At 39.2% G+C, this 13,585-nt stretch overlaps 1 protein-coding gene across 7 annotated transcripts in view; it reads right to left on the reverse strand.

The window, feature by feature from the left end:
• C2CD6 (C2 calcium dependent domain containing 6) overlaps positions 1-13,585 on the reverse strand; it is a 124,444-nt gene extending 110,859 nt beyond the window's left edge. For 4 of the 7 annotated variants that reach the window (XM_072617255.1, XM_072617256.1, XM_072617254.1 and 1 more), the window contains exon 1: positions 12,907-13,584. In XM_072617255.1, coding sequence (XP_072473356.1) covers positions 12,907-13,464 — 558 coding nt within the window. In that variant the 5' untranslated portion in view covers positions 13,465-13,584. Of the gene's footprint in view, positions 1-1,281; positions 1,462-2,371; positions 2,408-12,906 lie in introns of those variants that run through there. The other 3 variants (XM_072617258.1, XM_072617259.1, XM_072617260.1) reach the window with 3 other exon arrangements.

The following is a 13,585-nucleotide window of genomic DNA, read 5'->3' on the forward strand; positions in this document are numbered from 1 at the left end:
TTACTTTTTGAAATCATATCATACTTAGGTCTGCCCCAATCTTTTCTTATAAGCTACCTAATTACTAATAACAATCTTAGATATACATTTTACATACATTAAAGGTAAACAATCTGTCCTTATTGAGTCCTTTGTAACTGGTCATTGGTATGTACCTAATATTTCTCTTAGCTCTTGTATGTCAAATCTTCTATCAAGTTCAGATGTTGTTTTTCTTTTTTTTTTTTTTTAACAAAGTCCTGAAAGTCTGACAATTCATTAAATGTCATTTTTTTCCTTCATAATTATGCTTAGCTTTGAAGGGTATCATATTTTTGGCTAGGGGTCCAGTTCTTTTGTTCTTCAATATATACTGTTCCAAGACCTACGATCTTTTAGTGTCACCACTGTTTGGACTTGTATGATTCTAATTGTGATACTGCCACGTATAAGTTTTATTCTTGTTTCTCGTAATATTTTATCCTTGAGCTGGGGGTTTTGGAATTTGACTATAATATTCCTGAGAATTTTCCTCATAGGGTCTCTTTCAGGTAGTGATCAGGGTACTTTTTCCTATTTCTGCTTTCCCCTCTTCTTCTACTGCTTCAGGACAATTTTGTTTATTTCTTGTATTATTTTAGTTTAATTATTCTCATGCCTTCTCTTCTTTCTTTTAATCTGTTCTTCAGATCAGTAGCTTTTTCTTAGATTTCACATTCTTTTCTATTTTTTCATTCTTTTTATTTTGTTTTTGTTTTTTGTTTTTTTAATTTCTCAGTCTCTTATAACTTTGCTGGCTCCCCCTTTCCCAATTCTGATTTTCAAGGAATCATTTTCTTAAGATTCTGCTTCCCTTTTTCCAGCTAGTTAACTTTCTTTTCATAATCTTTGTTTTTCTTGGGATTAGTCTTATTTTTAGTTTTTCTTCAACCTCTCTCATTTGATTTTTAAGGCCTTTTTAAAGTTTTTCAATTAATTCTTTTTGGGTAGGCGACCATTTGACATTACTCTTTGGGGTAGAAGGTTTCTTTGCTTCAGTATCCTCCTTTGAAGACAAACCCCAATCTTTTCTATTCTCACAGTATATCTCTGTGGTTGGATTCTTTCTCTTTTTCCTGTACACTTCTTTGGATAATAGTTTAGTTTTTATAATCACCTCTAGCACAGGGGTATGAAGGATGGTGCCTCTGGTCTCAAATCATCTTTAGTTCTCCCCTCTGACCTCAAACTCAAACCAAGACCTCTGGCCTTAAGTAAGTGTCCACAGCCACCAGCATCCGGTTCCACTGCTTCTTCCCTTACCAGGTGTGTCTTGGTTCCTTCTGGCCCTCACCATATCTCTGCAGCACAGCTGAGTCTGGTGTTCCTTGTCAGCAGAGGTTCCCTCAATCTTCCCCAGATCAGAAGCCCAACTCCCCTCATTGTCCTGGGGGAAAGTTTCTGTGGTTGGGGCTGAGGCAGTCCCCAACTCAATTAACCCCAGGGCTTGCTGCCTGTTGTCTAAGATGACCCTAACCTGGAGGTGTTTACTCTTCACAGGGATAGAACTTCTTCCTGGGATTTTTATTCAGATCTTCTCTGATTATCCCAGGAATACTTGGATTTTGCCTCTACTCTTATTTGTTTTCACTGCTCTATGTTTGCCCTGAAGAGATATTTTATCTCTTTTTATGAAGGAAAATCTGGAGAACTTGAAATTTTCTGATCTACTCTGCCATCTTCCCAGAATCCTCCCTTCTTCTCTTACTATATATATATATATATTCCCAGCACTTAGCACAGTGCTCTGAACTAGTAAGCACTTATGCTTCATTCATTCATTTCTATCTGTTCAGATTAAAATGTTCAGTTTTAACAATTCCTTCTATATTTTAGAAATCAGTTTTTAAAAATTTCATATATGGGGGGGGGCAGAGCCAAGATGGCAGAGAACAACTTCTCACGTAAGCTCCCACAAACTCCTTCAGATACCTCTAAAAAGAGAATCTGACCAAATTTTAGAGTGGCAAAATCCAATAGGAGACAGACTGTGGCAGATTTCCAATCCAGGACAGACTGGAAGGTCAACAGGAAGTATCTGTTGCATGGAGCTGGAAGAGTGCACAGGGGACCAGTGCAGGACTGGAGCTGTCCCAGACAGCCTCACCCCAAGGAACCAGGAGGAGATCCTGAGCCCCAGGGGGGTTGACCCCACAATCATCAACACCAGGATCACAGGCATGCCTAAGCACAGCCAGGGAAATGGGGAAGACACTAGTGCAAATGGGGTTCACCAACCACTGAAGCCTGCCTGTGCTCAGGAGAGGAGACCTCCTGTGGCCAGACCACCCCTCCCCCACATTTAATGTAGCTAGCTCCAAGGTAACTCTGGGGAAACTCAGAAAGACTTCACCTGGTCTCTCCTTTGGTACATCAGCCAGCTCAGTACCAGGAAAGCTACAGAATTCTATATTCTAGTTGAAAGAACAGAGACCACAATACACAAAGCCTCAAGTTCTAAATACAAGAATGGTGGAACAGAACCTGCTGTGTCCCAGAAGCAGAAATCCTGACTTTTAAAAGCCAGAAAAAGGGCGATCATCATGAGCAAGAAGCAAATCAGAAAAGATAAGATCACAGAATCTTTCTATGGGGACAAGAACTAAAACACAAATACCAAGGAGGGCAGCATTGAGACTGTACTCCTAGCTGAAACTTCAGAAGGGAATATGAGCTGATCTCAAGCCCAAAGAGCATTCTTGGAAGAGCTCAAGAAGGATTTTAAAAGCCAAATTAGGGAAGCAGAAGAAAAACTGACCCATGATTTTAAAAATATGAAAAAAGAAATCACGGAAGAATTTAAAAGGAAAATTGGACTAATAGAAAAGGAAGTACAAAACCTAACTGGGAAAATTGGACAAATGGAAATGGAAGTACAAAAATTGACTGGAGAAATAACTCCTGAAAAGCAAGAATTGGACAGATGGAAAAAGAGATGAAAAGTTAACTGAAGAAAACAATCTGATAAAAAATAGAATTGGGCAAGTAGAAGCTAATGACTCTATGAGACATCAAGAATCAGTCAAACAGAATCTAAAGAATGAAAAGATAAAAAAAAATTGTAAAATATCTAATTGGAAAAACAACTGACCTGGAGAATAGATTCAGGAGAGAAAGTCTAAGAATTATTGGTCTACCAAAAAGCCATGATGATAAAAAGAGCCTGGACAATATCTTCCAAGAAATCATAAAGGAAAACTGCCCAGGAGTTCTAGATCCAGAGGGCAAAATAGTCATCGAAGAAATCCACCATTCACCTCCTGAAAGGGATCCCAAACTAAAAACAGCAAGGAATATCGTTGCCAAATTCCAGAACTATCAAGTGAAGAAGAAAATACTGCAGGCAGCCAGAAAGAAACAATTCAAATATTGAGGAGCTACAGTCAAGATAACACAGGACCCTGCAGCTCCTACATTAAAGAATCAGAGAGATTGGAATATGATATTCTGTAAGACAAAGGAGCCAGGACTACAACCAAGGATCAATTACCCAGAAAAATTGAACATACTATTTCAGGCAAGGAGATGGACAAATAATAAGGGATTTCCAGACCTTCCAGATGAAAAGGCCAGAGCTCAATAGAAAATTTGATCTTCAAACACAAGTCTCAAGAGAGGCATAAAAAAGTCAACAGGGGGAAAAAGCTGTGTTGTTCAATATGGGGAAACTGTTTAAATTCCTATAAGGGAAGATGATACTTGTTTATCTGGAGAATTGTATATTTATTATGATATATAAAAGGGATAGACATAGATAAAGGGCGTGGGTATAAAGTAAATGATGTGATGATAAAAATGTGATTTAAGGATACAAAGGGATTGTAATGGGAGATGTGAAAAGGAAGAGGCAGAAAAAGGTAAATTATATCACAGAAAGAGGCACAAAAATATATTACAGTAGAGGGAATGAGGGGAGAGAGAGATGAGCATCGTATGAGATTTACTCTCATCTGATTTGGTTCAAGGAGGGAACAACAAACTCAAGTATAAAAATCTAACTAGCTCTATAGGCAGTAGGAGGGGAAGAAAAGGGAGGGGAGGCTAAAAGGGAGGGAAGAAGTAGTAAAGGAAAAGGAGAGTAAAAAGGAGGGGGGCTAAAGAAAGGAGGGAACACTGAAGGAGGTGGTGGTTAAAAAATTAAAACTCTACTGTGGAGAGGAAGAGAGAAGGGAGAACTAAAAGCCTAAACGGAGGGAAAGAGGATGGAAGGAAAGACACAGATTATAATCATAACTGTGAATGTGAATGGAATGAACACTCCCACAAAACAGAGACAGACAGACTGCAGAATGGATTAAAAACCATAATCAGACAATATGTTATTTACAAGAAATACATTTGAAACGGGGAATATACACAGGGTAATGGTAAACCATTGTAGCAGAATATATTGTGCTTCAGCCAACGTAAAAAAAACAGGGGTAGCAATCCTAATGTCAGACAATGCAAAAACAGAAATAGATCTAATCCAAAGAGAGAAGGGAGGAAGCTATATACTGCTAAAAAGGCACTATAGACAACGAAGCAATATCATTACTAAACATATATGCTCCAAGTGGTATAGCATCCAGATTCTTAGAGGAGAAGTTAAGGGAGTTATAGGAAGAAATAGAGAGCAAAATTATATGAGTGAGGGACCTCAACCTCCCCCTCTCTGAACTTGATAAATCTAACCTCAAAATAAACAAGGAAGACGTTAAAGAGGTGAATAAAACTCTGGGTAAGGTAGATATGATAGATCTCTGGAGAAAACTGAATGGGGATGGAAAGGAATATCCCTTTTCCTCAGTGGTACATGGCACATATACAAAAACTGACTATGTACTAGGGCATAAAAACCTCACAATCCAGTGCAGAAAGGCAGAGATAGTCAATGCATCCTTCTCAGATCATAATGCAATAAAAATTATATGTAATAAAAGGTCATGGAAAGATAAACCAAAAATTAATTGGAAACTAAATAATCAAATCCTAAAGAATAAGTGGGTTAAACAATAAATCACAGAAACAATCAACAACTTCATTCAAGAAAATGACAATAACGAGACAACCTTCAAAACTTATGGGATACTGCAAAAGCAGTTGTTAGGGGTAGTTTTATATCTTTGAATGCCTACATGAATAAAATAGAGAAAGAGGAGATCAATGAATTGGGCAGGCAGCTGAAAAAGCTAGAAAAAGAACAAATTGAAAATCCCCAAGTAAATACCAAATTAGAAATACTGAATATCAAAGGAGAGATTAATAAAATTGAAATTAAGAAAACTATTGAACCAAAAAATAAAACTAAGAGTTGGTTTTATGAAAAAACAATAAAATTAAGAAACCTTCGGTCAATTCGATTAAAACAAGAAGAAAACAAAATTACCAATATCAAAAATGAAAAGGATGAACTCACCTCCATTGAGGAGGAAATTAAAACAATAACTAGAAATTACTTTGCCCAACTGTATGTCTATAAATTCAACAATCTAAATGAGATGGTTGAATATTTTAAAAAATATAAATTGCCTAAATTAAGAAAAGAGGAAGTTGAATACTTAAATAACCCCATCTCAGAAAAAGAAATTGAACAAGCCATCAATGAACACCTTAGGAAAAAATCTTCAGGGCCCGACAGATTTACAAATGAATTCTATCAAACATTTAAAGAACAGTTCATTCCAAAACTATATAAACTATTTGGGGAAACTGGTGAAGAAAGAATCTTACCAAATACTTTTTATGATACAAACATGGTTCTGATATCTAAACCAGGAAGAGCCAGAGAAAGAAAATTATAGACCAATTTCTCTAATGAATATAGATGCAAAAATTTTAAATAATATATTAACAAAAATAATACAGCAATTTATCATGAGAATAATACATTATGATCAGGTAGGATTTATACCAGGAATGCAGGGCTAGTTCAATATCGGGAAAACTATTAGCATTATTGATCATATCAACAACAAAACTAACAGAAACCACACGATTATCTCAATAGATGCAGAAAAAGCTTTTGACAAAATACAACACCCATTCCTATAGAAAACACTGGAGAAGATAGGAATAAATGGAACTTTCCATAAAATAATAAGCAGTATCTACCTAAAATCATCAGCAAGCATTATATGCAATGGGTATAAGCCAGATGCATTTCCAATAAGATCAGGGGTGAAACAAGGATGTCCATTATCACCACTGTTATTCCATATAGTATTTGAAATGTTAGCTGTAGCAATAAGAGAATAAAAAGAAATTGAAGGAATTATAATAGACAAAGAAGAAATTAAGCCATCAGTCTTTGCAGATGATATGATGATATACTTAGAGAATCCCAGAAAGTCAAATAAAAAACTACTTGAAATAACAAACAACTTTGGCAAAGTTTGGCAAACCCCCCAAATCATCAACATTTCTATATATTACTAACAAAGCCCAACAGCAAGAGATAGAAAGAGAAATTCCATTTAAAGCTATAACAGACACTACAAAATATCTGGGAGTCTACCTGCCAAAACAAACCCAGGGACTATATGAAGGCAATTACAAAACACTTTTCACACAAATGAAGTCAGATCTATGTAAGAGGAAAATCATCAGTTGCTCATGGGTACAAAATTAGGCACAATTCATATGTTGAGGGGAAGAAACATATCAAGGAGATATGTAGTAGGCATGTAGAGAAGATGGTAACCTAATGGAGAATGGACCAATCCATCTGCTGGTGGGAGGATCTGTCTTGAAGTAATTAGAGCTTATCTCGCTTCTGTACTCAGAGCTCTTCTTTCCAAAAAAGGGTGTTCAATTTCCCTGAACTCTGTTGTAATAAATTCTCCTTGATACCTTATCAGTGTCAAGTGTGTCTCTAACAATTTGGCATCCAACGTCCAACGTGGGGACCAATTCGCAGACCTTGGATGGGGTTAGGTTAAGATACTATGGGAAGCCTGCACACCCATTAAGTTTAATGGTCGCAGTAAGTTGAACCTACTCCACCTGAACTTGCGATGTTGGAGCATGGGCAGGGAGTCCAGAAAAATTTTGTTTTGGGGGGTAGGGAGAAAGCTGCTGGCTGAACATGCAAGTCGATATATTGGACAAAAGTAAGACCAGAGCAGGAACCTGCTCTCTGGGTCAGTCTTTTACTGACGGAGTGAAGTTCAGTGCTGTAACTTCTTTGCTGGCCATATACCAGTCTGGGAATTCACTTCAGGTTGGCCTTAAGCTGATGAGTGCACTCAGACACCCCAGAATACCAGGAATCTGTGAATTCAAGAAATGGGAGGGAGGGGTTATAGGCCTAGAGGACAGGGAGAAATCTCCAAGATGGTTCTTGATAGCTGGGACACTCCCTACTCAGGGAGGCTGTCAGGACCAGCCATAAGCTGAAGACAGCTGGAGTATGGGAGGGAAAAATTGTAAGATACCTTAAAGGCAGTGTGCTTGGGAAGACTGGGAGGATGCTCCCAGGACAGAGGGGAAGAATAAGTGAGCACTCTTAAGATAATGGTGCTGGGAAAGGAATAAAGAATCCTTTGGGTATTCCTTGGGAAATGCTAGCAGATTGGGGTAGCGCATCTGCTCAAGAATAAGGATTTTAAATGGCCAAAAGAACTGATTCTTGGATCTGTATTGCTCTGTCTGTATATGTTGTGTTGATGTTTCTGTGTGAATCAAAGTCTGTGTCTGTGTTTTAGATGACGCTGAAGAATGTTGTAAATTTAGCCAGTCAGGCAGCAAGGGCAGTAAGGCTGAGCAGAACTGTCCTTGAAATTCCCATTACCTCTCTTCTTCAATCCTCCCACATCAGTTTCAGAGGAGCAAAAGACAGGGAGGGAGAGAAAGGGATGGAAAAATTATTCTTACTGTTTAGTTTATATAGTAATAAAAGAGTAAATAATAGTAATAATAAGTAAGTAGTAATAGTAAGTAAAAGAGTGTAGGATAAGTGTCAGATCAGGAGTAGAAAGAAATAAGTTACGCACAGTTTTAAAAGGGCTTTAATCAAAACCCAGTCTGAAGGAAAGGTGAGAAAGTTTAAGCAGGTAGAAATGAAAGGAGCAGGAGTATTGTGTGAAGAGAAGGCTTGAAAAAAGGTGAAAAAAGGGAGGGAGGGAATTTTTCTTTTTCCCTCAGACCAAAGAAAGGCAGGCTAACCAGCATTTAACCATTTTATGCCTCATCCAAAGGAGAAATTTTTGTGTAATGGTATAGAAGTGAAAGATAATTGGTATTTCCAGTCATATTTAGAAATGTGAAAAGGTGAAATGTGTCACTCTTAATTTAATGTTTAAAGATAGGTTAGAATTTATTAAATTCTGCTGGAAGCGGAAGATTAGCAGGTGAAAAAAAATTCTCAAGCAGGCAGCCTAGAAGAAGGGTTGAGAGTTTGAATTTAGGTTTAATTAGTTTTTGAAGCTAAAGTTGGTACTTTATGTTTAAATTAAGTCAATATATCTGATACCAGATAATGTAGTTAAAGTGGCAAAAAAATAATAAAAGGTTTTTCTGGTCTTTAAAAAGTGGTCACTTTAGGATAAGAAAAAGGGGATTTTTATTTTATTTTGCAGAGGGGGAGACACAAAATGTGGCTTTCTTGGTATATAAATTGTTAGACATTTAACTACTAATTTTTAAGGTTCAGAGTCAGACAAAATTGTTAGGCATTTTATTTTTATTTGGAATGTAAAGGAAAATAACGGTTGTCTGAGTAAAGGTAGAAAAGAAAAATGAATAAATAAAAATGGGAGATGGGGGAGCAACAGGCCTATGTGCTTTCAGCCGCTCCCTTTCCCATATTACTTCAGAAGATTTGGGTATGTTTAAAGAGTATAGAGGAAATGAAAATTTGTAACCTGATTAGAAAATTGACAAAGTTATAGAAAGTTTTATTTAATTTAAGAATGGATACTGACCAGGATAAAGATATTTATTATTGTGATTTATAATTGTTACAATTCCCAAGTTACATTGGAGTTCATTCCAATTGTTATAAGTTCCCAAGTTCCCTGCTTGGAGGGGAAGTCAAGCCCACCTAGTTAACATTGGTTCAAAATTAGTAAGATCCCTTTTACCCATGCTAAAGACAGAATATTAACTTAAGCACATTTCAAACTTTTTAGGAAAGGAGAAAGGTTATTCAGACTGAACTTAAATATATATATGGAATTCATTTGCTGAATGTAGCAGATCATGTTTGTATATGTGTGTATATGTATATATATATATACATGATTAAAATATACATATATTGTTATTTGGCATTTATGATTTTAAGGTGTGCAGTATCAGGTAACTGTCCCATAACTGGTAACTTTGAAATGGGTTCTAAATGCCAAAAGTAATAAGATAATTTCTGGAAATGCATTTCACATGTGTTTCGATTTGTATTTCTATAGAAATTTGATAATTTGAAACTTATAATTTGTTATAAATAAGCAGTGATAATGCTGATGTTTTCTATATAATGTTATATTTTCTATTTGAAATCTTGGCTAAAAAGATTTAATTCCTGAAGTATCTTATTCTTCCAAAGTAAGTATAATTAAGGAAGAGTAAACAAGCTTGTGAAACAAGGACATAAATCCATCAGACTGTAAGGTTAGCCATTAACCTCTGGTTTACAAACTGGAATGTGACCGCAGTACATGTTAATAAACAATAATAACTTATGAGCTATCTTGTCTTATGGTTAAAATGTAAAGGAAAGCTGAATAATCTGAGCAATGGGATTGGGAGATTTGGAAAGATGAATAAAGGTTTGACTGAAAATATGGAAGGCAGATAAGATTTGGGAACAAATGGGGGTTATTCAAAACCCTCCTGTCCCTACTTCTGGATATCTTTGTGTCTGCTTCAAATAGTTTAGGTATATTGTGAGGGTATAAGGAAGTATCTTAAAAGGACAGAAAAATTATGTAACTTGATTTGATAATAGCTCAATCAAATCTGAGATAGCCTTATCTGAAGGATACCAGTCAATATTTATTGCTATTTAGGACAATTGCAATTTACCATTGTTTTAAGCTCTGACTATAGGAATAGTTGCTAAAGTTATCATAAGAACTTTCCCTTACTTAATAGCTTCTTAACCCATTCATCATTAATGTAATAATACAGTTCCTAAGATAAAAACATAGATATTTCCAAATCACCATGCAGAGATTCATCTCCTCACCAACATGTGGATACACATTATCACCTGATAATAATTTAATATAACTTCTTGATTATAGAAGTTTGCTAAGGCTGTGTCAACCTGCAGTGCATGTCAATTGATGCCCCCCACTGCTGTATGAGATAAACTTCTAAATGGACAATTCACTGATTCACCTTTTTCTTTTGGGTCTCTATTTCTGTACTTATGAAGGAAACTGCCCCCTTATAATTTGTCAATGCATCAATTAGCCTCTCCACCTTCCTACTTAAATGAGAGACAGATGAAAGGAAGAATTCATATAGAAAGAAAGTAAGGGAGCATTAAAAAAGTGGAAACAAAATTTTAAGGAGAGAAATGTTAAGATCTTAGTGGAAAGAACCACAGGAACCCAGCAATATTGCTACTAGGACTGTATCCCCAAGAGATCATAAAAATGGGAAAGGGTCCCACATGCACAAAAGTATTTATATAGCAACACTATTTGTAGTTGCCAAAAACTGGAAATCAAGGGGATGCCCAACAATTGAGGAATGGCTGAATAAGTTGTGGTTTATGAATGTAATGGAGTACTATTGCGCCATAAGAAATGATGAACAAGAAGACTTGAGAGAGGCCTGGAATGACTTATACGATCTGATGCTGAGTGAAAGGAGCAGAACCAGGAGAACTTTGTGCCCAGCAATGACCACAGCGTGTGAGAGTTTTTTCTGGTAGACTTGGAACTCCGTAATAATGCAAGAACTTAAAAAAATAAAATAAAATAATTCCCAATGGTTTTCTAAGGCAAAATGCCTTCCACACTCAGAGAAAGAACTATGGAATTCATTTGCAGAATGTAGCAGATTATGTTTTGATTTGTTATATGATTTCTTCCATTTATTTTAGTTCGTCTACACAGCATGACTATAGCGAAAATGTATTCAATAGGAAAGTATATGTAGATCCTATATAGAATTGTATGATGTCTTGGGGAGGGAGGGTAGGGGTGGGGGTAGGGGGGGCAAAAATCTAAGTTTTTTGGTAGTGACTGTAGAATATTTTAAAAAAATTAATTAATTTTAAAAAAAGAACCACAGAAAAGTCTCCATCAGATGAGGAATGTGAACTGATATTAAAAAGTTTGAAGAAAATAGTAGGGGAAAAGTGTGGAAACATAATCCACATTGAAAGAAAAGGAGGGATTGTGAGAGATAGCAGCAAAGAGTTAAGTTATCAGAGAGTCGCTAGTTGCTGAAGTCATTGAGAATAAATCAGATAATAAGTTAGCAGTTTGCACTTGGGTCCAACCAATCAAGAGACAGTTAATGACCTTCAGAAAACCACAAAGTTCTTGATAAGGGGGACCAAATCTAAAGCCAGCATGAACCAGTTGGGGAATATGACCCAGAGTAACCCAGAGAAGGCCTTTCTTCTTTGTGTTTACTTAATGAGCTAATTGCAAATAACTTCTCTGCCCAGGAGAGAGAGAGATAGCACAAAATTAGGCACAAATCATATGTTGGGGGGAGATAGGGAACATATCAAGGAGATCTGTAGGTAGGCATGTAGATTCTGGTGGGAGGATCTGATATATACCTCATCTCACTTCTGTACTCAGTGCTCTTCCTTCCAAATGGGGGGAGGAGAGTTGAGCCTACTTTGGTCAAAAGTATACAATTCCTCTGAACTCTGGTGAAATAAGCTTTTCTTGATACCTTATTAGTGTCAAGCTTGTCTCTCACACCTCCATGCTAGGATTTGCTGAAGGCCTTTTGAGGGGGACTTTTATATCTCTAACAAAATTATGGAATTCAGAAATCATCTGAGTTCATTTGATCCCTCTGGCCAATCTAGTTACACAATCGTGCTAAGGGGGTGTACATGACCCACTATGAACCAATGTTCCGGTCACGTTAATATGTCAATCCAGTCGGCCTTCTCACAAATTCCTACACGTGGTGACAGTGGTTAAATCCAAGCCATCACTACTGGGAAGGCAACGAAGTCGCTGATGAGTCAAGAGTGAAACCCGATGTATTTACTGGAACATCCCATTCTCACTATCATTTGTAAGAACAGCTAATCACTAAAAAACGGGGGTGGGGGGGTGTTCAACCAGTAAGCATTACCCCGAGTGCAGTAAGTGCTCACTGGGGTAAAATTCCAACTATCCACGCCAAAGTTTTAGGAAAATAAATCTCATTCTGCTTTTGCGTCTGTGCTCCCCAACACCCTCTCCCTCCTCCACAAACCACTCAATACAAAGTCATGGGATATTTCATTAGTCAAAGGACATTTCTGCTTTCCAGCGACGCCTTCCTGGTCCGGACTGCGGATCCTTTCGTTGGTCTGCCGCAAACCCGCTTCCTTAAGTCCATTTTGCAACAAACCCTTTCATTCTGGTGCCCTCCCTCCGAGGCTCATCTTGGTCTCCCTTTGCACACCCTTTGCAATACTGCCTCCCCTCCTTAAACTAACAGGGGGCTCTGGGAAAGCGAGGGCCATGGTTGCCAGGCTCCGGGGTCACCCGCAGGTCCCATCCCCAGCAAGCATCCCTAACCGCCACACCCCCAGGGGGCAGGGCTCGCGGCGCTCTCCACCAGGGCCCCAGGCCAGCCCAGCTCCGCCTGAGGAGCAGCGGGGGAGGGGAAGGCCCCGCCCCGCCCCCACCTGCCCCTCCCCCCCACCTGCCCCGCCCCGCCCCCCCACCATCCCGCCCGCCCTCCCCAGGCGCAGCCACGCTATGCTCTCCTCCGCCTCACGTTCAACAGCTTTCGGCCGGCCCCTTCCTTGCTCCCCTCCCTGGTAGGATCGATTCGCGACGAGGTCGAATGCCGAAGGGAGGACGACTGAGATATGTCGTCCATGTTTCTTGATTCGTCATAGTCCTCGGCCCCGGCGCCGCCCTTGTGGAGAAAGGGGACTTTGAAGAGCGAGTGGACCTTGTTTCGCTGACTTTCACTAAGCTCCGAAACCTTCTTTTCCGTCTGGCTGGGCTCCATCCTGTACCCCCACCCCCCCACCCCCACCCCGGCCCCTTCAACCGACCGCGGTGCCTCGGGCCACACTTTGCTACTGAACTCGTGCAAGGGGGCGGGGCGGGGGAAGGACGGGGAGCGAGTTGTCCCCGGCACTGCGCAGGCGCGGGGCGGGGCATGCTCCCTAGGGGGAAGGAGCGTCGCGAGCAGGGGGCGGGGCTGCCAGCTCGAGCTCCCAGGACCGGCGGGAAAGGGGCTGGCCCGGGGGCCTTTTCTTGCCCTCCCCGAACCCTCCCTCCAGCCCCTGCCCCTGGGGCTGCGGATCACTGTGGCCATGGGCATGGTTATTCCTACACAAAAAGGGACTGGCAAGTAGGCCTCTGGCCTCTTCACGAGCCCGAGCCTGGGCGGATGACTCACTGGGTGGGGTGAAAACGAAGACTGTCACGGAAATCACCACTGC

The sequence above is a fragment of the Notamacropus eugenii genome, chromosome 6 (assembly GCF_028372415.1).
Source record: "Notamacropus eugenii isolate mMacEug1 chromosome 6, mMacEug1.pri_v2, whole genome shotgun sequence".
In the NCBI taxonomy this organism is placed as follows: Eukaryota; Metazoa; Chordata; class Mammalia; order Diprotodontia; family Macropodidae; genus Notamacropus; species Notamacropus eugenii.